A 27,509-nucleotide genomic window follows, 5' to 3' on the forward strand; every position below is an offset into this window, starting at 1 on the left:
AAATTAAATTGAAATTGTAGCCATTATAGCTGCGACTTTAAGACTGTATATCAAAATTGATACTTATTTAGACAGGATAAATAAGCAATTTTGAAATTAGTTATATTATATAACATCAATTGAATTATTGTCTTGGACAAAACCAATGAAAATCATTTTTTTAAATGATTGTGGGCGATTAAACGATTCTTTTTTAACTTTTGTACGGCAACATTAATATCTATTTTGCTTATGAATTAAGTGGTTTGCTCAATAAATGTTAGTTGAAATATAAGTATGGGTAGCATTTATCATTTTACACAATTATTGTTAGTATATTTATTCTGGTAACATTAACGATGTTAAGATGTTTGGTAATTATAAACATTTTGATCATTTCTTCTTACACTAGATTAATGTGTTCAAATACCATAACCCAGTAAGAAAAGGAACTACAACAATTTGTAAAATACTCATAAATAATTTTCGAACAAAATCATTGTTTTATGTTATTATTTAGTAAAGCCAAACTTCACACGAATATTTTGCAAATGGCTAAAGGCAATTGTTTCCGTTGGTTTTGTCAATAAACTTAAAATGAAATTGAAAATTGCTGAAAACTGAATTAATGATTGTTTTTCTTTTAAATATTAATAGATTTCCTTGAATGTAGCTGATAACTATAATATCAAGAAATAATAATTATAAGGTCCTGTTACATTACAAACATGTATCACGCGACATCGTTTATTTTAGTGTAATATAACAATGTCCTTCTTCATATTTCACAAAATTCATTTTCACTACAATACAGTTTGTTTGCAATAAGAATTACACAATGTTTAGAGCAAAATGCATTGACAGGTAACATAGTAACAAAACATGAAAAGGGGAAAGTTATCAAACTTATGATAGCAGAAGGATGCTGGTTATGTACGCAATAAGTTAAAATTTCCTGAGTTTATTACAAAATATGAAACGAGATAGAATATTATACATTAAAACAATACTTCGTTTTATTTTCATAAAGAATAATTAAATAATTGATAATGATATTACAAGGGCCTAACAAGATAATTTTAATGATTTGACTTTATATGTTCATAACTATTTACATCCAACATGTCCGAGAAATATGTACAAGTCAATAAGCTACAATAGGATCATGGTCTAGCTATTCAATATCTGCTATGATTTTTAAATGCAGCTGCGAAGGAATCGTATTTAGGAGCATCAGTTTATGCAGACGCAATAATGATTGTATCCCTCAATGCTCCTAATGTGTATCAATAAACTTTTATAACAAACAGTAAGTGTATTGCATAATATTTTACGAGAAATCTATGAGATAAGTTATCACTACGAGTGTGTTGATGGTACTCAAAGGAACTAAATTGTGAACAGTGGCAATTATAAGTAAATATTCCATGACATAATGCCAATAACAACTCAAAAATAAGTTTGTTGTTAACGAGTTGTGCTTTAGATATACCTCATTATTTAATCCAAATAGAGTGTTAAATTATGTGATTACTAAATATTCTGCGTTCAACAAAAGTTTATTTGTTCAGGATACCACTGCTTATATAAGGTTTAATCTTTTTATGACACACGCTTGATACAGTTTTAATATATCTTATTTTTGAAACTCGACATTGAATGAATATAAATCATTTTGAATTATCATGATCACTTAAAAACGTTTTTTGACATATTTTAAGTATTCAGTTTATTTTTAAAAAATCCAGAATGTCTCATATTTTGTGCCAAACTGATCAACTGATAGACAACACAGAGGCCCAAGTACCTGATACAATTCATCATATCTGTGAAGCTGATAATTTCAGACAAACACGAAATTTAATATAGGCCTTTCATTCAAAGTTTGGCTTTCATTGAATTTGCAGCTAGTGCAAATGATTACATACATTTAGATTTTCAATAACTTTCAAAAAATTGCACAAAATCAAACAAACTTCCGTGTCTTTATATATGAACTCTTCTCCGTGACAAACCACAATTTCCACGTGGTTCTTAAAACCACACACCATTGATGCGCATCAGTGACACATTAAAATGACCGGCCCTCACAAAGCTTGAACATATGACATTTGGAATTTGGAATTTGTTACAGCGTGCGTAAACGTTTTTTATGTAGCAAAAGTACAAACATGTATCATTTGACGAAATATCTTTAGAATAACAACTGAATTGTTTCAGTGATAGAGGTATTTCATAACGTATCATATTTATTCTGGTGGGAAGTCATTGATGTGACCAGCATTTGTATGCAGACTTTTTGTAACGATTCAAATGCATATCGATAATATCTCAAGTTAGAGTGACTATTATATAAATATTTGCAAAGTGTATTGTTTTTACGTTCGCAATGAATATTTGCGTCATTGACGATATTTTCTCTAAATGGATACAAAAAGAAAAATAATGAATACTATCTTTCATTTATGTAAACGCTTATGTAACAATGCAACTACTTATGAAAATGGTTGTAAGTCGTCTAGAAATTAGAAAATATATGTTTTTATGATTTACATTTTTATGATTGTGACCAAACAAAATACAAACTTTGTCAATAATCTCTACAAAATATATATTGAACTAAATTTGTTTACTTGGCAATTGCAAATAAAAAAGAATTTTATTATTTGTCATAAGAAGCAGAAAAATACTGTTAATATTTCATTAGAGTTATATATGTGTAATGATACATTTACTCGTATAAGTGCATTCATCATTCCTTACGATATTTCCATTATTTTAAAATTAAAATTACGTTTTACAAAAAAATTTCTTCTGATAACTGTAAGACTAATACTAGTAAAACTTGAATTTTATTATTGTTTTTGGTGTAACTGTTGTTGTTTTTGTGGGTTTTTTGTTGTTGTTGTTTTTTGGGGTTGTTGTTGTTGTTATTGTTGCTTTCTATGTTTTTGTTAACACTGAACTAAAGATTTGTATAGGTTATAAACATTGTATTAACTAGTTGAAAGCTGAAATAAATTTTCGTATTCGTAAAATAAAAATGCCTTTATCACTATCACAAGGTGTTTCATGTGCAGAAGTGGTAAATGCATGTTTCGCCATGCCTCCTAGCACCGGGATAAGCAGAATTCAAAATTTAAACATGAAAATGGTGTAATTTTGAATTTAGCATCATCCGCAGATGTGTTCATACGGCGGTGATCATGTTACCTTTAATGTGATACGTTCCTGCCATTCCATAGAAAGCGGCGGCGTATGGTCCCCACGTGAATAATATGTGTGCACTGACCGAGGAAGATAAGGGGCGGAACTAAACATAATGGAATTTGTAAGAGGATCAATGGTTATGAAGCGTGCATAAACCTCCAATGTCGTTGACTTGAATGTTTTTATACAAACTACGAAAAAAATCAGGCATTTAAGCATATAAAGTTAACATGAATGAAATAATCAATATAAACAAATAAAAATCAAAACAATTAAACCAACCAATTCCTGTAACATTTGCATCTTTACAACCTTTCAGATTCCCATTTCAATATTTCAACGAAAACTTTGAATTGAAAACAACTGACAATTTTTTTTCAACTACGCACAAAAATTCATGTCCTTTAATGTAATTTAACGAAATCCGGATTCTAATTTATAGAAAACACATTACCGTTTCCTTCATTACAAAGAGTTGTAACAAACGAGGAAAAGACTTTCAATTCAATTTCCATTGTTCTTGTGGGACTTGAAGAAAAATATAAAAACAATACATCTTTACCACCTCTGTAACTCATTGTACATGATACGAAGAAAATGTCAATACCTTTGATATTAAAAAGAAGATTTTGTTCCATTGAATTTTCATTGAAAGATTATCTAAGTCACATTATGTTTCATGATTATATCTGCCAAAATGTAATGTATGTATTGTTTTTGTATAATAATCTAAAAACAACAACGGAATCCGTTTCTTTGAAAATGAATAAAACAATAAATCGTTGTACCGTTATTTTTTGTTATTTTCGTCAATGTAAATTTATAATTGATGTTAATCAAATTCAACTTGAATAAGACCATATTTATGTAAATATATCTTTCTTTAATATATTAATGTAAATTTGCTTCGATTTTATATTATTATCATGATTATTATTATCATAATAATAATAATAATAATAATAATTATTATTATTATCATCATCATCATCATCATCATCATCATCATCATCATCATTATTATTATTATTTTAAGTGGTGGTTGTGGTTGTGGTGGTGGTGGTGGTAGAAGTAGTAGATCCAAGAATATTGTGGAACTTCGATGTTCTCTATTTAGGGATCGTGCCTGTCCATGAAATGATACACGGATGGTCATAATAAATTTTTTTCTTCCGCCAGAAAATCTTAAAAGTCGCCTTATGGTCAGAGCCGGTATGACTTAAAACCCAACCATTGTATTTAGTGTTATACTGAGATCGGTTTCTATATACTATTAGTATTGATATTTATTAATCATAAACATTTTATTTTCATCAACATATGCCTCTATCTCTTCGTTGTTAATTAATCAATTAATTATTCATTTTATTTTTATTTATTTATTTATTTATTTATTTGTTTATTTCAATGAATTTTCAAATGCCATATAAAACATTTTTCTGCCATGTTTGCTGCATGTTCAGTTGAATTCTCTTTTCATGATATGGTTCTAAATTCAAATTTGCAGCGTCATTATCTTTAATCCTTTGAGGATTCATCAGTAACATTATTTTTCTATATTTATATCATTCTTAAAATCATTATCCACTCACATAGATCTTGGTAATGAAATTGCTTTTGTTCATCCGATTTTATTTACAATGACAGCTTATTTTGTCTAAATCATGTTCTTTGTGAGTTCATTTCAGAATTTCTGTACTATGAAATTAGTTTTTTTTTCTTCAGATATTCAAATGAAAATATGTTCGAATGAGTATATTTCTTTCAGGCATTTCAATTTATATTTCCAGTTTTGCTCTATTCGTCCCTTTAATTAATTCTTTGATCTCGTCACCTTTCCCGGTGCTAATCATAACTGTATTTCTTGACAAACAATCTTTATAAATGAAACAATTTATTAACCATCCTTTATTGACTATTTCAAAAACAAAATATGAGCACTGTTGAATACGTATTTGATGTGTTTTTTTATTATTTTGTAATACTTTAATCTTTACAGAACACACCAAGCGTAAATCTGTATTAAAAATGATCGGTAATTGTTTGTTAGTTTTATTTGTTTTATCGGCAATGATCTGTATTGGTTGGCGATATTAACCGACTTGGCTTGTTAAGGGAGAGTCTAATATTCACTGACACTTCTAGCTGATACTTAGCTTATCGAGTACTAGTGACAGTCACTTGGTATCGAACTGCGGGGGTTTTATAATCAACTGGTGTTGAACACTATGATTCGTTCTCGAGATTGTGACGTGTATAGAATAATATTTCTTTAGTGCCAGAAAATATATAAAATAGCTTTACTTTATAGACTTTAGCTTCATTATTATCGACGACAGTTAACACTAAAGATATTTTTTTTTCATTTCTGGATCTTTTTCGTATTGTAAACGCTTGAAAAAAGAAAGAGTTTGGACTTTGTTTCGGAATATTATTACGATATCAATATATTTTATTTTTATATTATAGTGTAGTGATTTTTTTCTTTATAAAAATGCAGTCGACGACGTTCGCATTTCTTGCTGTATCAGTGTGTGTATACATATCCTGTACATTTACAACAGTTTATGGTATGTATAAAAACAACTTTTTATGTCCTTACTTTATGAAGAAAAAAATTGCGATGAGTTTTATATATATTTAATGCAAACATTTAATCGATTGTGTCTCTATTTAGTTCTTGAATTTTGCTAAAACTTGATACTTCATGAGAATTGCTTGTTGCGGATTTTATTACTTTAGTCAAAAAGCTTGTTCAGAAAATAGTCGCATGATTGTAACTTTGTTAGTTTTTCAGCAAATAAGATTATTTTACTTTCCACGCTGAGCATATATGAGTTAAATATTTCTGCAAAATTGAAGACGGGCATGTGGGAGAAAATATCCTTGTTTTGGATTTTTTCTTTTTCTTTTTCTTTTTACTTTTTACTATCTGTTTACTTCGTTCATCAACTAAAAAATTCCAGTCACGCCTTCATATTGTTGAATAAAATTAATGCGCAAGGAGTAATCTGTTAAGGAATTTGCAGAACTAATGGACAAATTACTCCTGAAAATAACGAGTTTGTGCCTCCACATTATCAAATAAAGAAAAACCAAGAGTCATGTTGGATAATATTTTTAAATAAAAATTCAACGAAAATCCATCAATGAATTTTATATGTTTAAATAACAGTTTTCGAGAACCATATCATTTTACTGGTTTTAATCTCGTTGTAAAACATCCTTTAAGAAAACAAATAAGTAATATTTATTTTGCCACTTTACAATACATATACATGCAATCAATATTTAAAATCTGGAATTTATTTGTCGACTCTATGAATATAAAATATTCTGAAAATGATATTTAAAGTTTACGATTTTTGAAAAACATTGACAAAACCTTAATTTTTTAGTGATATAAAGAATGTTTTCAAACATTTTTTGCCAACTTCTCAAGAAAAAAGAAGTTTATAATTTTTTTTTATTGGAAAGCAAATGTATTTTATCGAATTGTAAAAGGAAAATTTCTCTTTAAGCATAAAACATTTGGAATTTTGGTATTCCAATTACAATGTTTATAACATGTATTTTTTTATTGTGCGACTTACTGCGATCTTTCAATTATATTAACAATTATTGGTCTTATTTGTTTTAAAGAAGATGAAAAAAAGCTTTAATACTCTTGTTACAATACCTTGTCAATACAATAACATTTGGATAATAAATGAAATTTCAGTTACATAATTTTACAATTTATTTCATTTTGTGCATGGACTGAAATCAAGCATATTAATTTGTATGTGTGAGAAAAACAAAGTAAATGTTATAAAATCTGTATCATATTGTATTTTAGGCTAATACTCATAACATTTCCTATCATGTTCACATGGTTACAATATATTGTATAAGATATATTGTCTAAGGATGTTTTATCTATTTGATTCATGCGTGTATTTTCATATATTATTTGCAAATATCGTAACGACAAAATATGACATAATGAATAATAATGAATAATTCACTTGCATCATTGTCGTAATAAAGAACCCAATTCTTCATAATTTCCATACAATTTATCAATATAACTCGACTTTGATATCAATTGGGCAAACAGAGAACCATAAAAACATTCTACTGCTTACGTCGAGCTATAGAATACGGAGCTTCTTAATTGGTAGCGTGTAGTCAATAAAAGTCATATTATTTGCAAATTATGACCACAGTGACTGGCGCTTGCATGCAACAATCTTTCATTTCCGAGACTTATGTAGTCACTAAAGACAACTAGGGCATTATAATTTTGTTGAATTTTCCAGCTGCTAGCGCCGAACAAAAGGCTAGGTACGTTTTGGGTCGATTTTGGCCCAAACTTTTGAGAAAATTAAATATTGAATATAAATAAATCATTTAATGTCAATTGACAAAGCAACATATATGCAAGTAAAAACTGACGTTCCTTTGTATCGCGGCAACGTAGATGGCGTCACGGATGACGTCAATCATCCTCTAGTGTGTTCAAAATTCGCGAAAATGGGTAAATTTTGGTGCAATTCTACAAATATTAGGTTAACGCATTTTTTAACCGCTTAGGTTTTAACATTTTATATTACCATAAAATATTAGCTTTAAATTATCACTTGCGCACTTATGTTAATTACCCAAAAGTTTGTGCGGTTATTAATGAGACTGTTTTACCTAATATTTAACTTTTTCTCACTTGTTTTGAACGTCGCGTGTCATTATTTTTTAATTAAAATAATAAAGAATCGTATTAGACATGGAACCACTGTCTTTGTAATTAATTTATAATCTAGTTCAACAGGGTATTAAGATTATATAAGGTGTTATTAGGTATCACTATTAACAAAAGTACGATCGATACCTCGTCATAAACTATTTAAGACACTCACATCGACGACAACTGAATAAGCTAATTTTATATGTTTCGACAAGCCAACCAGATATTATTTTTGAACAGTACATTGTCTGACTTTACTTCTTTTGCAATTAAGCTGATTATATGAAACGAAATATATGAAATGCGTCATATTTGGCGACGTATAATAATTAATCATATTTTTTAAATAACATATTTCTATTTGTGGTGTGATGGGTTTATGAAAATGTTTAATTACCAATTCAACACGTGTCCATACGCAGCACACCTTTTTACTAAATACGCCATGTCCATTAAAGTAAGGTCGTGAAAATAACAGGGATTTATGCGTAAAATTGAAAGCAATTTCCGGCAGCGTTACGGTCTTTTCCATAAAATTATGCACATTTTATCGTGAAAATCAATCATTCGTACACATTTCAGTAAGATGGTGAGGCTGGCTGACAAATTATTCAAAAAATGAAGCTCGCTTAATTGTTTATTATGGATGTCAAATTTAGTAATTTCCTTTATTAGCCGTAAACTACTGTATTTTTTTCGAGCAAACAATAATTTATTTCAATATCAATTGAACGATGACTGGTGTATTAGTTAACATCAATGTGACGTATACATTTATATAGCGTAAAAATTTACCAACGTAATTGGAAACATTTCCAACATAAATACGTGGGTATTCCATAGGTTACTCAGATAGCAAATGAACGACTGTCATGTAAAATAAATTTGGTACTACAAAATAGAAATGATAAAATCATGTAGTAACTGGTTTAAACATGCTCATTCAAATCGAGCCTGCAACACTTAAAATGTGTTATTTAGGGCGTTCTTTGTGGTATACATTTTTTCTATAATATATGTTTTATATACTGCAAAAAACCGTTTGTCCTAACAAGTAATACCACGTCAATTTAAGATGCATTTTAATAAAAAAAAGTAGGTATTTCTGAAGCCTGGTTTTACTGAAGATTAAAATTTTGCATATTTAGAACATCTTCAGTATAACTACGGCAGTTCTATTGGTAAAAACAATCAAGTATTGACACTCCTGGGAAAAGAAATAAATAGACACGATATAGTGGCCATATTTTAAAGTGGCGTCTGTAAAATCATAGTCCAAGTGAATGACAGTAACCGTGAAGCGATAACATAATATATAGAGGATATTTGTTTAGTTCAGTGTAAGATCTGAATATATTTCACCGAGTGAGCACCAAAAGGTATATTTCACGAGTGGCGCAGCCACGAGTGAAATATGAACTTTTGGTGTTCACAAGGTGAAATATATTTCGATCTTACACTAAACTAAACAAATTTTCTTTTTATTATATGCAAAGAAACGTTTTAAAAAGACATTAAACCTAATACTGAATAAAAAGCGCGCCAAATAATAATAAAACGTGACGTCATTTACGACGTCACGTCATTAAGTTGGTACCCAGTTCTGTGCACGCTGTTATTTCACTGAAACAACGTAAGGGGCTTAAATTCAAAACAGTGAAATTATCAAAGTGGTAATTTCACTGTTTCAAACAGTGAAATTACCAGTTTTATATCACTGATATATTTCTATAAACCACCGAAAAGCATGTAATAAATAACTTTTAAATAATAGTAAAGTTAAATATAATTAAATTTTGATCAAAGTGAAATCTTTGCAGCATATCATTTCACCGAAGAACATATTACATTACCTATTTGGCGAATTGCCATTCACTATATTTTTCCTTTTGAATCAATGATTTTTCCAAACTTTGTGTCTGACTTTATATTATTGCAAAAATGGGTGCTTTGAAGGCATAATAATTATTACATTCAAAGTATTTCTGTGCATAAAGTCTTTGCAAAAGAATCCTAGGCATTCTATAATATTTACTACTACCATATTCACATGCACAATGTATGAAGGCGTATGTTTGTGATAGTTGGCCACGGCGGTGTAACCTGCAAAATTTTAAGCAATAGTAATGCCAAGTTTTGACTTTATGACTGTCCATCAAGACATTAAGATTTTGTCTATCAAAATATAAACATTGAGCTCTCAACAATATAGGGCATGGTCAGGCTGCATAGATTTAGCAGCAAATACAAATCACTGTCGGTTCCAGCCATTAAAGACAGAAAGAGCATTTTGCGACTCCGTTTTGCTAACGTTTCTAGAGTATTACATTAGCACGCAAACAAAAATTGTGTTTGATATTGTGGTGAAATTGCTTCTCTTATTTTTTTTAATGTTGTTCTTATTATAAATGTACTTATGATTGAAAAATATGTATATTAAAAGTCATAGTTTGATTAAATTGCAAAAAAAGTTTTAACTTTCTTCTTCAATTGTAATCAGTTTTAACGTATATTCTTTACAGTATATATATTTTTGATACTTTTTTAGTTTTGTGTTGTTGCTTTTTTCCCATTTAGATTAACTTTTTTTACTGCAATTATCCCTCCATGGGTATACGATATCTTCACAAAGCAATTAAGATTGTGTTTGCATGGACATTAAAATTCAATAAGGTAGTTAGTGAGACGGAACAATAAACGCTGTTTCTTTCCATATTCGTTGCCGACATCTATATTTGTTAATGAGCCGTTAAGGGCTAAACATCATCTCGAGGAAAATTCTAGAGCGCGTTTAGTAAAGTTTTATATAATTGTTATGTTGGATTAATTGAGTCACACTGGCACGGTAAAGGTCATACGGTGACTTATCAGCTGTAATGGTGATGGAGACTTGCCCGCAGTGCCACACCGCTCGAGCGGGCACCTTGAGTACAAACACCGACCTTACTTAAGCGTTGTATTTTTTTTATTCAGGAAACAGATTTTTAAACTGAAAATATCAACAAAGCCTTCAGAAACTATTACAAACTGTTTGTTACGTATTGGTAGAACTTCGATATTCAACCCGAAGACTTGTCAATCTGTATATGTTAAGATACTTTTATCTATTTTAAAGATGCAATTAGCCTTAAAAGATCGTGAAAAATGTCTGTTATCTTTATTTTATTCCTAAAATGATAGCTACGCAACGTATAGAAATTTATAAAGACGCGTATTCTCATGACTTTCGTTCCCAATGGTATTTCAAGTAATACAATTCTTGTTTCTATTATGTAACTGTTAAATGTTATTACATTGCAAAACCACTCATGGGAATGACGTTATGTTAAATGGAAAATCTTATTTATTTTTAGACATATTTAATTGATATTCACTTCTCAAGAGACTTTGCAATGACTGCAAACTTGACTGACTTATTATTACATAATAATTAATCGTTCAAAATGTTTACAAGATAAACACAAAATTAATTGTAGATGCTTTTGTTAAACGTGTATTAATCTAACTGCGATATATCAATAACTGTTTATCATTTCCTAACTCAGTTTGGTAGATGTATAAATTTTGCATATGATTATAAAAATATAAGTACAGAATGGTCTTTAAAGAATTGTTAAAAATACCGTTATGAATAGCTAAACAATAAAAGTGTTGTTACTGGAGCAGCCATATATTATCGAGAAATAAGACAATACTTTTCAATAAAGATGAAACTGTAATAGCAAATGAATGTGTTGTTTCTCAATGAAAATGAAACCCCAACACATTCCTGTCCATTGACATTTATCAAATACATCAAATAATAAGGATTTTAATTATTGAAATTGACCAGTTAGTCTTATCTTTTGATATGTTTAAAATATTTATTTCTCCTCATAGAATTACAGTTCAGGCAAAAGTTCTCTTGGATCAAATAAACAATTTAATATTTGTTGACACAAAGTGAGGAATACTACAAATTGGTTCAATACTTTGGCGTAAATATTACTCTTTCTTTGTGACACAAAATCCCAAAAGTGATAATCAAATGGCAATAAGGCGTTTAGGGTATAGTAGATATTTTACATCTAGAAAGACGAGCAGTTCTGCTATAGAATTATCTTTTATACGATGAACTAACTTAATTATCCTTTCGTTCTTGGCACTAACTCGTTTTGACAAAGACATTATGATATTTCCCTCGCCGGCTCTGGTCGTCTCGGGCGAGTGCTTTGTAAATGCTTATAGAATATGACAAGCAAATCCTGCTGCGATAACTATAAGTACATACTTAGATGATTATTTGACAAATTTCAAATCATGGATGAAAAATGATCAGGACTATATTGATGGATCGTTATTTATTAATTTTATGATTTTTTATTGTCTCCCTCCTCCTTCCCCTCCTCCTCCTCTTCCTCATCCTACATTAGAGCCCACTCTATCCCCCATTATTCCTTCTTGATGTCCCTCTGGGCGCCCTGGGCGACGGGAAATTGTAGTAGGCTTTGCTTTATGAACATTTTGTTAAAGAATACATATTCTTTTAAAACATTATGTTTTGTCATATTTTGACTTAACGCTCAAAGAGTCAACAATCTTTTTTATGTTGACTGATCAAACAATTATCTCAAAAACTACCATATCATACCATTAGAGAAACATGTTGTTTTATAATATATCATTTTGATGAAATCAATCACAAGAACTTGAGATGACTCTTTTAGACTGTTTATCTTGTACATGTATATTGTCCTCTAAAATGAGTTATGAAGACTTGTCTTTTATTCAGCGATAATTATTTACATTAATATGATACTGTCGTCGTTCCAAAACATAAACAATGTGATTCTATATACTTTTATAAATATGAAACTGAACTTTTAACCCTAAAAGTAGATATATTTGTCTTAACTAAATCACCGTGTCATAGGCACATCATTAGAAACATATCAATTTACATGTACATTTTAATAAGCGTTTTCCGAGAGAAAGAACCATGTAGAAATAATAACAGAAAAGAAAATAAATTGCTATGTTTTGAACTGGTCACAAGAAGAAACTGCTTTAAATTTCAATAAAATTAATAAAGAAGCCGTTTTCAATTTTTATCTATGGTATATAGTAATTGAAATGATTACATATTAACTTAAATGTATACACACCAGATAAAAAATTATTTGGAATACTGATATGTTTATACATTTTAGGAGTATTTCATCGCTCTGATGGTGACAATTATTTCAATCTAGTCTGAATCTCAACGTATTCTTATATAAAAGCGTGCTTGTTAAAAGTATCAGTTTTATTACAGAAATAAAACTCACATCATTTATTATATATATCTTTTTCATATTTCAGGTAAATGCTCAGGACGATGGGCAATACATGCTTGCTATGGAGGTATGTGTTTAAAATTTTGTAAATTTTATGGCGTAATGTAGTCTTGTGATTTGAAAACTAAATATGCTTAAATCAAGGCTGTGATTCTAGTATTGAAAATATTAACCATTGTATATTGGATTTCATTAATTATTTGTCTGTTTGCGATAATTTTCTTAAATCCTTTTCTTATATTATGTCCCATTGTTAAAGGTAAAGAATGTAATGTTTTGGCGTAGTCTATCTTATTCAGTGATTCGTACTGGCAACAGACAAAATACTTTTATGTTATACACAAAATCAGCAAATAAAAAAAGAAACAATATATTTAATCCTTAACCTGCTGACACAAAAGTGATTAGCCATTCCCATCAGTAAAGAGTAGAGTCAGGCATACATGCATGTCCGTGCAGTCTTACAAGCTCCAAATACAAAGAAAAAGCAAATTTACAACACAAATTCAGCAGGTTAAGAATTAAGAATTCTTCTCCAAGGATTCGTTATGTTCAAACTTCTCATAGTCTTTATAGATTAAACCAAAATCACATTTTGTTTAGTAGAACAGAATAATTAAATGAGTATACATATAACATTTGTACCTTTCGAATCAAACTATTGCACCGGAACGTTCCTTGAGTCTATATTAGTTTTCAAATAACATTTTGCTATACAAGGATCGGTTAAAACAAAATGTTCATGATCTATTGATTTCCCTACCCACATCTTTCATATCGGTAATCTTGACTCGCCTAAGGTTGTATTTCTATAATATCCGGCCTGAAACAAGCACACGCTGAGTTAACACCAATAAACCCGTGTCTCAATATTCCTATAGGAGTAGTTTCCACGTCTTTCACCCTGACTAATGGATCTGAAATATATAGGTACAGTTCGGTCAATCAGAAAAATACTAAGTCATATCTAAGCTTGTATTAATTAGTGAAAAGATTAACCTGATGTAATAGACCTTAAAGAACAAGGTGTGTCAGTATATATGAATAAAAAAGGTTAAATGATGCGGCCTGTTTAAGCTTCCAATAGTGAAAAACAAATTAAAGAATCGCCGGTAATGTTCTATTCTTTTCATTGCAAATTCCCCATAAACCTCTTTGATCTGAGATTTAACAGACCGCCGATGACGACATTAACAAACGGTAATTGTAAATAATGAGAGGTTTAGTACTTTCGATGGTTATTTTGACATACGAAAACAGGAATCAGTATTTTATAACAATTGAATTAGGTTATATTCAAACGATCCGTGTAATTGTAATGCATTTAGTAAAAATTATTTGCTGTTTCTAAATACAAATATAAGAAACAATTTACAAACCTTAAATAGCCCGTAAATAATAACGCCTGATAAGTTTTTTTCATTTTATATACAGTCTACGTAGAAACGTTGTACAAAAAGAAATTGTATTTACCTAAAAGGAATTTAAAATAATTGGATATAATTTTTTTGTACAAATGTGTTATTCCCATATTAAATATTGTTAAGATATATTACCAGAACTTCAACAGAAGAAATCTCAGAATTATAATTAAAATACACTAGTTCTTTGCTGGTAATGTCACCAGCCACAAGATTAGATTTAAGTTAAGACAATATTTTACAAACACACATAATTATATTAAAATCACTTTAATTTGATAATACATATTCCATTTTTTATCTCATTTTGCTAACAATGTTGTGTGTAATTTCAAATAAATAATTTATGACAATATTATTTCAATGAAAATAAGTAAATCTGAGTTGTATTGAATTTTGATAAAAAGAGTTTGAAAATGTGTTATGTGTTTAATTAATTTAAAAAAAACACACGTGTAGCACATTTATGACATGGCATCGTGTAACAACTTTAAAAAGAGGTTTACTAAACTTTGTTGATGGTTTAAAAATAGAACATGTTAGAATCGTTTTCCTATTGTCTCAATATGGAGAGATTTTGCTTGCGTTCTAATACTCACTGCGAGAATCAAAAGAAAAATAGACAACCGAGGGCAAATATTTTATAATTGCTTTCAGTTCTTTGAACCTATGCACTTCAAATATTTCTATCAAAATTTCAAATGGCTATTTTAATTTTCTGTATCCATATATTTCTGCAACGAATGACTTAGATCTTTGCATAAGAATCTCGTCTTTAGGTCATTTTGCTTGTTTTGCAAATAAAGGATTGTGTTTCTACTAAAGATATATCAATACCATTCACATTGAAATCTTCATCAAGGCATCCAGTCTTGTCAAAACAATATATACATTCATATAATTGAATAGGTTGTCTAAGCCTTTTTGCAAAATAATGAACTTTGAACTTTTATCAATACAGCGTTACAGAGTATTTATGATCGTTTAATGCAGATTATTTTTGTAAGATCTATTACTTTATGTCCAAAAACTAATGCAGTATCTAAATTAGAATGTCTTTCTACAGACGTGCCTGTCTAAACTGAATCGATCAAAATGATATTTCATAACGTTGTCTATGGGCCAGCATTAAATCATTTTATCTGACAAATTTGGGCATTGATTCATCTTATATTCGACCAGTTGATTGTTTCTGCTGATAACGATAATGTTTTGTTTATGCAATAGAGGTCTAGCTATTAACTTCTCAGATTAAACAGGCGTACTCCTGATCAGCCCATCACCCATTCAGTGTCAAATTATACTATGATGCAAATCTATATATTGTTTATACTTCAAACGGTCTGGATTTGCTCTCTTCATGTTCACTATCATTGTTTTAGACAGACAATCTATACCGTTGTTTCAGCCGCCGCTCAATCGTTATACCATAGACAGTACAGGCGTCAGAACTCCTCCATTCACGCTCGTTTTAATTTCATTTCGGTATTGATGTCTGGAGATATTAGGATCGAATTGAACTTTGACCCTCACTTTGATTGATATACAATACAAAATGTATCTTATTTGTATCATTTTTTTCAGTATAACCTTGACATGAAATAACAAACCTTTATTTTTATGACCAAATATCTGTCTCAAACAAAACATAAACAATTGGAGACATTAAAAATAGGAAATATGATGAATGCCTATATTCTACGTTTGCAAAAGCATCTTAGTGTTGGTTTTTTAAGTATATGTGCGCTATTGAAAATCCAGGCCATTATTTTAATGCAGGAATTGGATTGTTTATAATTTATTAAGTTATTTTGAGACACCTTATATAAATACTGCAATCTTTGTACGAATTGTTTCCATATTCCTGCATGATTACATTACTATTTCGCTTATGATCTGTTTCATGTTTTGTTTTTGCTTTTAATTTGTATTTTGACTGCTATCTATGTATGATACGTAGGAACAATTATCCGTGTGTCTTTATCAAAGTTCGGATTAATTTAGTTTTGCCATTTTTTTATTTATTATTAATATATATATTTTTTGCGGGGAAGGGGTGTTCGTTTTTGTGTAAGGTGACACAAGATGTTTTTATCAATTCGGGATTAAATAACACGAGAATGAGACACTAAAGCTTCTAGGATAGCCTCCGTTCGAGCACATTTGTGATGCGAATTAAGTTTAGTAGTAAAACAGTAATTTTTGAATCCTCAATCTATCAAAATAAAGATCAATTGGTCCCTTGATCTTCTGTTACACTCCCAAATATTCATTACTTCACGATACAGTGTATGGGGATAATCTAAAAGAATAATATTTAGACATTCTGACGTTCATTGTAGGCGATTGTCCAATTCTTGAAAATCAAATTATGAGCGAGGTCTGTATTTGATTACCCATGGCAATATAAAGACAGAGATATTAGGGCTGTACCTATCTCTGATATCAAATCTTTTACTTCGAATGACAATATTGTTTATGGTATAAAAATTAGCCTTTCTGTAATAAAAGTAGATGAACAGCAAAATAGATTTCTGATCTACTGCACTTATGATGTAATGTCTGAATGACAAACACTGGCATAATAGAAGCAATAAATTGTTCGGAATTAGATACAAGAAAAGCATTTCGTTTTGAAGTCTGACATACGAGAAAATTGATATTGGTCGTTAAATATGTTTCTATAAAATTTTGCAATGGTAAGTTGGTTAACAAAATTGCGACTAATCGTTGAGCTTTAGGTAAAAGAACTCGATTAACGAGCCCTATAGACGTGCCGGGAAACTATTTTTTCATTTTCTAAATGTAGAACTTTTGTCTTTTTCATCTGGAGATAACAATGATTTTATTGTGATCAGTCTATCAGGTATCGCAGATACCAGCGTGATTCAGGATATGGCAACAGTTTAATTCACTTTACATATATCAGTTGATCGTTCTCCGCAAGTGTAAATAGTAACTGATATAAAAAAATCTGAATGTAAAGTAAACCAAAGTTCACTGTAATTGTTCTTTTCGCATTGAATGGCAACATTATCATATCTTGTTTACTGAAAGATCTAATCGATACTTTTAACAAATCTAATTTAGGAACAGACCGTGCATAAGGAATCTGATATTTCTGATCTGTGTTGGTGTCATTTTCAAAATAAAGACATTATTGCACATCGTTAAAATCGAATTATAAAATATATTTCATAATTTTCTTAGCCTTTTCATTTTACAAGTAAGTCGTGGTGATTCTATTGGGTAATATAAGAATTTATAAAAACGCCATGTATACTTATGTCTTTAATTTTCATTGCCTGACACGCTATGTTTAATATTTTTATATATGGTGTCAACGACTTTTCCCTTTAAGCGCCTCATTTCCGTAAGTATATGAGAAGTTCGTTTACATAGAAACAAAATGGCGGATATCGGTCACTGGTGAAATATTAACATTTTCTAGTTTTATATCAGTCATTTCACGATGATTATTTAAGTAATTGTTGATTTATAATTTAAATTGTTCCTTTTCTTTATTTATTAGAAAGAAAACTAAAATTATAAATTTCAAGTGACACTTTTTTTTATCTTATCTTGTAATCGCTCTCAGAATCTAATGCTAGATTTATCAATGTTTTAGGCGTTTGTTTATATGTTCTGCATCATGACATGCGTTCTATTTCCTGTTTGTAGAGATTTAAAATTTGTTTGTTCATTTATATTTTATTTTTGAAAACAATATATAGCGTTACTTTATTACTCATACACTTGTAATTGAATAATGTTTTTATTTGAGTTATCATCAAGTGTTTATGTAAAATGCTATTGTAGAAAAAATGAACATATGTCATACTTTTTGAGAGAAAAAACACTTCTACTTTCTAGTAAAACATATTTTATTATTATTCAAATATTTCACAAGCTCAATATTATTATAATAGTATTTAATGTTTATAAAAGCAGATTTAAAAATCATTAGGTTAGATTCCCGTTCTTGCAACAAAACACAATTCAATTTAATGTTTTATCACGCGCACTTCTGTACAAAAAGCTAGAACCAAATTTATATGGATATTTTCAAATTTGCTTCTAAAATTTGAAGGGATCGTAAAACAGAAATTGAATTATTAATTTGAAATTAAAAGAAAAATGATATGAGTGTAAAGAATTCGTTTTCTTACGCATCTAGTATTTTAAAAATACACAACATTGGTACATCTTAGCAATTTTAAAATGATTGATGGAAATATTTAATTGGAAAACTATCTGTTTGAAGAGATTGATGTTTTTTCACATCACGATTATATGACGAGATAGGAGAAGATCTATTTGTTTAGGTAATGAACAGTATGTAGATTACACAGACAAATTACAGTGGCCCTAAATTGCCTTTTATACAAATGTATTTGAAATACAATAATGACCATTCTCTTGATGGCGTGTTTGTTATCTTCTTCTTTCTTTTTCTATTCTTCTTTTTCTGTCTCTCGTTCGTCTGTGCAGTTTTAGATAAACAGGGGTCACTGTCATTCCAAAAAAGAAATGATAACTTAGGTTCAAGCATATCTGAATATGTTAAGCTTTCAATTAAAATACATAACAGAGGGTATTATAATTATATTCATATTAAGGTGTTTTGGGGGTTGTTTTTCTTTTTTCTTATAATTATAGCTTAATTATAAATTTAGTTCCATTACTTACATAAACTGAATATGCACATGCAAGTACAAAAACTTACGTTGTACAAAAAACAAACTATAAAAGAAAACAACTAAAACTGCGTTTCCAAATTTCTGTCCAGATTAAGTCACAATAAAACTTCTCCATTGGTATATATTATATTAATTGGGGCATATTATGTATTCCTAAATATTTTATGAACCGTAATGTTTTGGTTATCTTTTTTGAAGTAACTGCAATAAAATAAATTCTTTTTGGACATACATACAATGACATGGGTCAAAATTATTTACGGTGATTTTTGTAATGTTATTTCAATAAGTAGGTTTTGGCGAAATATTTCTGTAATCTAGTCACCCAGAAGTCTGCTACATCATCATATAGCTCAGTCATTTTTATTGTGAGTTCCTATGTTTTGCAACTGAATAGATTCAGTCTTTTCCCTACTTTTTGTTCATTGACAATTAGACGCTTATAAGAAATAAGAAAGAAAAAATAAAATAGAAAGAAATAAAGGATCCCTAAGGAAACGGCATTATTGAAAATGTTGCAGGCTTGGTTTGATTAAGCCTGTTCATAAACGGTAATGGAAAGTGCAAGTTACCGTCCACGCCCTCTAGCATCGACTTAAGTAGTATTCAACATTTAACATGAAATGGTAAAATTTTGAATTTACACTTCTCGTAATTGTAACATATCTAATGAACCATTTACTTAAATTCCATTTTTCTACGTTTGCAAAATATCGTATTTAATTTCTTTGTTAATATTAGTTGACAATAATGCTTAATCCCATAACAATTTGTTTAGCGAATATCTTTTTTGAACGGTTTAATATATTGTTTAATATATTGAGAAATGATATGCATAATATTCAAAATGTATAGAGTTATTTTAAAATGGAAGATAATCATAAACCAAGTCATGATCATTACGGTATTGGTATTTAATTTCACATCTAGGGTGTGATTATCATTTCACATCTAGGAAGTGATTAAACTGATTCTTAATTTTTTGTTGGTGTTTGTTGTTTTTTTCTTTCTTTATACTTATTTTCTTTTATTCTTTGTGAATGCTTCATAAGAAACAAACAGTACGGATTTACATATTATACTATTTCCTTCTTTTCATAGACTCGTGTCATATTGAATGTTAAACATAGATGACTTTTTTCCTTAAAATGGTTAATCTAAAGTCTCAAACTTCAGCTTTAAGCTTTTTTCTTACATCAAACCTTGAATTTTCTTCTTACCCCAACATCATTTTGCAGAGACAAAGGGTGAAGACATTTAAACAGTACGATAATAAACCTTCACAGACAGCTAAGCAAATTATCTGACGTTTTTAACGATGATAAATACCCCCTATCCTCCTTGTAAATGGTTATTAGCTATCTTCGGAATTGCCAAAACAACCAAATGAGAGATAGGCTATATCAATGAGATAAATTGCTTATTTCAAACAAGTTGTCTAAGAAGTGAATGATTGTTTTAACTGATAGTTATCCACACCAAATGTGGTGAAGGTCATTCTGTGTTATGTTAATGGCATTTAGTTTGATTTATTTTGTACAGTATAGCTTTACATCATGGATATATAAGATACATTTTAATTAAAAATGCATTCGCTATGCTGTTACTGTTTTCCAAATCAGTGAACGTTCCATAAATATATAAAGGAGTTAAATAAATATTTAGTGGTTTATCAAAGGTTACGAGTTTGAACGATATTAATCAAACAAGTTTTGCAGTTTGAAACATTTTCTACGTATGTTGTCCAAACTAGTACAAGAAATTACTTTGTAGAAATGTCAGGGTTTTTTATAATTCCCGGTCTTGTAGTCAGTTTCATAATCATCAATAACGCACTTGTTGAAAGAATTCTTAAACCTATAGTTAAAACAATAATGCTCTTAACTCACTGCTTCGGTTCCGGTTCGGAATGTCACTTTTTCAGATATACATGTATATGTTTTTACAATCGGGAACACCAGAAATAAACACATTAGAATGTCACTTTTTTGTAGCATTAGTGTTCATGAAACGGTAAAAGAAGGTCGAATAACAAAAGAAATATCACTTCTTTCTGATATATATTTTCAGATCGGAAACAAAACAGAATGTCACTTTTTTCTAATATATGTTTTCAGGGAACGGTAAAAGATCAGGACCCCCAGAAATAGACACAGATTCAAAGCTAAAAGAGAGACAGTACATTTTACGTCAATTATTATTGTCGGATAAAATACCACAAAATTTAGCATCAGATTCGCAATTTGACAGTGTACCTGTGTTAGAGGACGTAGACAGTTTATATCCCGACGTCCCCGCATCATTCAATAGAGATCAAGATATAGAAAAAGTTAAAACATTGCTTGGAGAATTGGTAAGCAAATATTTGTAAAATATAATTTGTCAAATAAATGTTTTTTGGAACGCCCAAAATGTTACAGACTCTGATTGATGGTGGTGTGATGGTGCCTGTTCACAGACAGTGGTGGCACGCGCAAGCTACTGTATATGCCCCCCTCCACTAGCACCGTCTTAAGCAGATTTAACATTTAAAAAAGGAATTTGAGTTTAAAAACATCCGTATACGTTTCTATTGATGCGGCTGGTTTTTGCTGTCATTTTCTTAATAACCTATTTGCTATTGCTCGCTATTTGTTCTTCGTTTAAAGTTTCATGTTACTACGATGTTCGTTTTTCATTCAAAAATACACTTTGATGCTACCAGCTAGGTGTTCTTCGTTTAAAGTATCATATTATCGCTGTTCGTTATTTGTTATTTATTAAAAGTACATTTTGTCCCTGCTTGATATCTATTTTACATTTATTGTATTGTTTGCTTATGTTCGCCATGCATTTCTTTTCCGTTTCATTTAAAGTTTCAAGCTGTGGTTTCATAGTTATTTGTTATCCATTTTAAGTTTCAAGCTGCTTTTTATAATAAATTTGTTTTCCATTTAAAGTATAACTAACTTCACGTTGTTTGTTTATTGTAAAAATACAATTTGCTCCTGTGCTAGACTTATTACTGAATGAAAATGACTTTAACAGTTCGTGTTAAATGTTGAATTCTGCTTAAGGCGGTGTTAGGAGTAGGGTTGTGGACGGTAGCTTGCAATTACAACTACCGTCACGGCTCAATCAAACCAGGTCTGCAACATTTTCAATTTTGCCGTTCAGGGCTTTCTTTATGGATTCATATTTTCTCTATTTTTTCTTTAGAGATTCCACTTTTCATTATTGTATAAATATAATAAAATTTAATCTGCCATATCCGAAAATTATTAACCTTTGCCACCAGTATAATGGTAGGACAGCTCGAATATGTATGCTGTCTTACCAGGCTTGATACCTTTTCCAGCTTAAATTTCGAATTTTGATATTAAACTCACTTGCACTTCAAATGTACTGCTACAATCTCCAAACTGGGTACATCTATTTTACAAATTCGACAGTATGTTACAGTGTAATGTATTCTATGTCTAATATTGTTTCAATAATGTATCTATATGTCTAGCTATCGGATTAGTTCACCCTAAATTGCTTAGGATTTCAACTAGAATGTATCATGATGATACTTGTTTTGTCTCCAAATATTTTATCAAAATTTATTAGCTGCTTATTTAAGTCTTATTCCCCAATATTAGTCAAATTATCGCGTCTAGACTTAGTGTATCTACAGCGAAGTAAAGTTCTGTATGAAGGTGCTTTAAATATCTTTTTTTTAATCCGATAAATAAAATTCAGTATTTTAAGGTGAAATGAAATATAACGCTTAAATCCTCACTGACATTCCGTGCATTATTGTTCGTGTCGTCCCTTATCGTCTTTTTATCTTTTCTCGTCGAGTGTCCGTCTATTTTACTGTTGTCTGTATAATAAAGCCGGTCCCTATCGACTGTGTTTTGACAGTTACTTCGAATAATTTGTGTTTTCCTATCGTACGTTGTATTAGAATTGGATCGGATCATCATGTCGTTAAAGTACATCGGTCTATATCGCTAGATATTATCTTATCTCACTTTAGGCCTAGACACGTTCTTCATAGTGCGCATTACATTATACTGTATTTCAAATAAATGTAGCTTTAATATATTCTAAACTGACCTTACCTTATGAAAAAGTCTACATTAATTTTGTCTCTTTCATTTCATTGTTGTAGAGGGAATAAAGAGAAAATTATAAAAGTAATAATTTTCAGAGACTGCCATTTTATTTTCGCCTATTGGGATTGCTTATACGATTATGTGCATTTATGGACAAATATATAATGACAGAAATCCCTTTATCGAACATTGTATATAACAAATTTCAAGAGCCTATGTGCCGTTTGACAAATTGCTCTCTGTGTGCAAGTCACGTGATTTTCTCATGTGATTCCAATTTCCTAAATACCATTTTTATAATCCATATCTGCTTAATAATTCGAGAAAAGATAATGGATATCTTGACATTAGTATACTTGGGGGAGCTAGAATGGAAATTACTTCTGATATAAAACCAAATACATCTAAAGAGTAGAGTATACAGACATAATCTATTTTCAAAGAATTTAAGATGATGAGCTAATTTAGTAATTAAGTAACTGGTATTTATATTAGATTAAGATCTTTGTAGTATCCTCTGTGCTTTGTAATAACACTATAGATTGCGTATTTAAGTACATACACAAAAGAATAAGCTTTTCAGAAGTTAGGCACTATTATAACTGTAAGAATTTTTGTAAATTGTAAACATATTTGTTTAGCTAGCAGCTCTTGATTGTACAATTTTCCATCTTTTTTCGCGTCATTTTTCCCAATACATGTAATAGTGTCATAGGAATCATTGTCGTGGCTCAAGTAGGGCTCGAATTCACGAATTCTAGATTGAGAAACAACAATTTTACCACAAGGTCAACACGTTTCGCGTATACAAGTATTGTTATATCAACAAAATGACGTCATTTGTCGTTATGTGCCCTGCCCGAAAAGTATATTACCCGGCGCATGCGCAGTCTGCGAAAGGCAAAGAAACTATTACACTATACAGAAATATATTGAAACAATCCCTTATAATTAATTCTACAGTAGTTCATTGTACTGAAGATTAACTTTTATAAAACGATAAATAAGAAAGCCGAAGATGTCTTTATCATGATGTGCTCTAGGCTTCACTTGAATAACCAAGAGAAGAAAATAGATTAAGATTTTCATATTCTCGTATTCCGATATATCGATTTAAAACTATGAACATTTTTATTTAAATGGCAGAAATATTAGCTCTTTGCGAGAAAATAAAACGATGAATTAAATTACTTTGGAAAATTTCTGAGAAAAAAAAGTAGAAAACAATGTTTGCATGAGAAAATCCGTTGGCACCAGTACGAGAATATTTATACTCAAGCTGGATATAGACGGTTTAATTCACACAACTAATAATAATAATAATAATAATAATAATAATAATAATAATAAATAAATAAATTAATTAATTAATTAATAAAATAAAAAACTTTAACTTGTCAAAACAATGCACATATATTAAGCTTAACTTCCTCAATAAAAGGATTTAGAAAATGATGATAAATACTGAAAGTAAATGTTAGCATATCTTGAATATATTAGACTGGAACTAAATTATTAACAAGCATGGTGTATAACTGCACATTAACAAGCATGGTGTATAACTGCACAATTTACCCTTGTCCTGCTGGTGGCAACTCAATATACCATTGCGACCAGTGCAGGCCAAGATAAGCCGGACCTCTGTGTCGTCTGATCAAGATATGTACTGATCGCTATTAAATCAGTACTTGCATGTATTAAAACTGATGAATGGTCTTGTCAAAATTGAAAGACGCACATGCCCATTTAAGATATTAAGTTGGGTAAAGGTCTATAGGCTTGTGAACTTTATTTTTCTAATTTTGTATTTTATCTTTTCATTTCTATACGTGTATTAATTCATAAGCATTTAAACACATTATAGCGTATCTTAAAAAGGGATAATAAAACTTGAGCGATCAGAAATATACAACCTTGACATCACTTTAAATGTTAATAACGTACAATATATGAACTAACTCGATTAAATACTTTGTTTTCATAATTTCCTGTTTTTATTTTCAGTTACTGAGGAAGCGTTACCGAGAATCAATGGCGGATGAATTTGACTACGGACGCAAGTGATAAGCACGAGCATTTCGTTCTACATCATTTGCAGCACATATAAAGGTGCATTAAAATGAACATTAAAGAACGGCAGAAAATCCTCTTTTTTTCATTTTCCGTTTATCTATTCTTTGAAGAAAAAAAAACAGAAATGTTTTCTTAACCTAAAAACAAAACTATATTAACGGGAAGCAAGCAATTTAAAACAAGAATGTGATCATTGTTTAATAATTGAATTGAGTGTTTTTGTGTGATATCAAATATAAAATGAAATTTCTTTTAATTCTACAATTTTGAAACGCTATATTCTAAGGATATACATGAACTGCAATATGGAAAATCATCTTATACATGTATAAAGATGTTGATATACATGTATATAGATGTTTTTTTATATACGTGTATAAATAAGATGTTGGTATCACACTTACTATTGAATCGAAACTGTTAAATATGTTATAAACATGCTTGATCCTTGATTATCCGGCCTTTTTCCAGATAAACCAGAAGAAAAAATATACGTAATAAAGTCATGACCTTTTTAAATAACATAAATATCATGATGCTTTTATAGATGCTGGTATATTTAAAAGAATACCTCAAAAAATATGTTTATAGACACATTTGTAATTTTTATTGCAAAAACGTACAATTTCAAGAAAACTTGTGAAAAATTAATTTTAAAAGAGCTGACATTCAGACAATAAGACAATACATTGGTTATTTATTTTCTTTTATTTCATAAGAATATGTCTTCAAAGAAATGGCTCTGATATCTATAATGTACATGATTGTTTATGTTGTCTTATCAATAAAACCATCCGTCTGAATGACGCGCGTTGATGAGAATGACTTTACAAGAAAACATGGACAAGTTCTATCCACACATCCACACCACGATGTTTGCTTACTCATTAAAACAATTCACATTTGTTTGAACATCACTGCAAAGAATAAGAGATTTCATGGATTGTCTCTATGTATAAACCCATCAAATTGTTATCTGATGAGTTTATATGAAAAATCTTAATGGTAATATTTTTTTTATCTTTGATTCTTTTTTATTATTATTAAAAAAGATTTCATTGAAATTGCAGTCTTTAAAGCAATTGCGTCATTTATATTTTAACTCTTTTAACTTTTTAAGACATATTTATAAGAGATGTCAACAAAGCAGCTACGTTTTAAAGAACTATTTTTATCTGATATGTTTAAATTTGTTTCTAAACCTCATTTAGCAAAAAGTGAAATAAATAGATACAAAGAAACTTTATAAATGTGTTTATTTTATTTATCAAATTAAATTGGACAAAAATGCTTGAAACTGTTTTGGTAAAGCCTCCTTGAAGAGAAATTGTTTCATATGTGACAGAACATTAAGTTTAAGGTTTCCGCGCATCAATATAACTTTTATATGTAAAGAAAGATCATGCACTTTTTTTATATAAGTAAAAGAGCCTTGAGGTTTACGCGTTCTGTTTAGTTAAGTAAACATGTCTTGAGGTTGGCACGCTTCTATATAAACTGTTGATTTAGTAAAGTAAAAATGTCCTGAGATTGGCGCTCCTATATTAACTGTTGTTTTAGTGAAGTAAAAATGTCTTGAGGTTGGCGCGTCTTTATCAACTGTTGATTTAGTAAAGTAAAAATGTCTTGAGGTTCGCGCTTCTATATTAACAGTTCAATCATTAAATTAAAACATACATTGAGGTTGGCGCGCTTCTATATTAACTGTTTAATCATTGAATTTAAACATACCTTGAGGTTATAAACTGTTTAATCAGTAAAGTAACAATGTCTTGAGGTTTACGCCCTTCTATATAAACTGTTTAAGCAGTAAAGTTAAAATGATTCGAGGATGACGCGCTTCTTTATACTCAATAAGCCGCTTTAAAGCCGAAAAATGCGGGTAAACTGAACGTGAAATTTTACACAAAATTGACCATTTTCTTTCCATTTTTCAAATATTTTTCGGCGTAAAACGATAAATTTTATATCAGCTTAAAGGAAAAAATAATTTCCGTCGAATGCTG

The 27,509-nt window shown here is 29.7% G+C and overlaps 1 protein-coding gene across 1 annotated transcript; it reads left to right on the forward strand.

The window, feature by feature from the left end:
• The first annotated feature begins 5,320 nt into the window (after nucleotides 1-5,320).
• LOC132718529 (uncharacterized) lies at nucleotides 5,321-26,744 on the forward strand. The gene is made up of 4 exons (XM_060702243.1): nucleotides 5,321-5,759; nucleotides 13,253-13,294; nucleotides 21,466-21,701; nucleotides 25,435-26,744. Exons 1-4 carry the CDS (start codon nucleotides 5,684-5,686, stop codon nucleotides 25,492-25,494), a joined length of 414 nt encoding a protein of 137 aa, XP_060558226.1. The 5' UTR covers nucleotides 5,321-5,683; the 3' UTR covers nucleotides 25,495-26,744.
• Nucleotides 26,745-27,509: the final 765 nt, after the last annotated feature.

Source organism: Ruditapes philippinarum, unplaced genomic scaffold (assembly GCF_026571515.1).
Source record: "Ruditapes philippinarum isolate M1 unplaced genomic scaffold, ASM2657151v2 ctg1185_1_1_1_1, whole genome shotgun sequence".
Classification (NCBI taxonomy): domain Eukaryota; kingdom Metazoa; phylum Mollusca; class Bivalvia; order Venerida; family Veneridae; genus Ruditapes; species Ruditapes philippinarum.

Bases quoted from the DNA above. Each gene is read 5' to 3' on its own strand.
- LOC132718529 (XM_060702243.1), top strand. From the start codon at position 5,684: ATGCAGTCGACGACGTTCGCATTTCTTGCTGTATCAGTGTGTGTATAC. The intron at 13,295-21,465 runs GTATGTGTTTAA...ATATGTTTTCAG, and splicing joins AATACATGCTTGCTATGGAG to GGAACGGTAAAAGATCAGGA. The intron at 21,702-25,434 runs GTAAGCAAATAT...TTTTATTTTCAG, and splicing joins AAACATTGCTTGGAGAATTG to TTACTGAGGAAGCGTTACCG.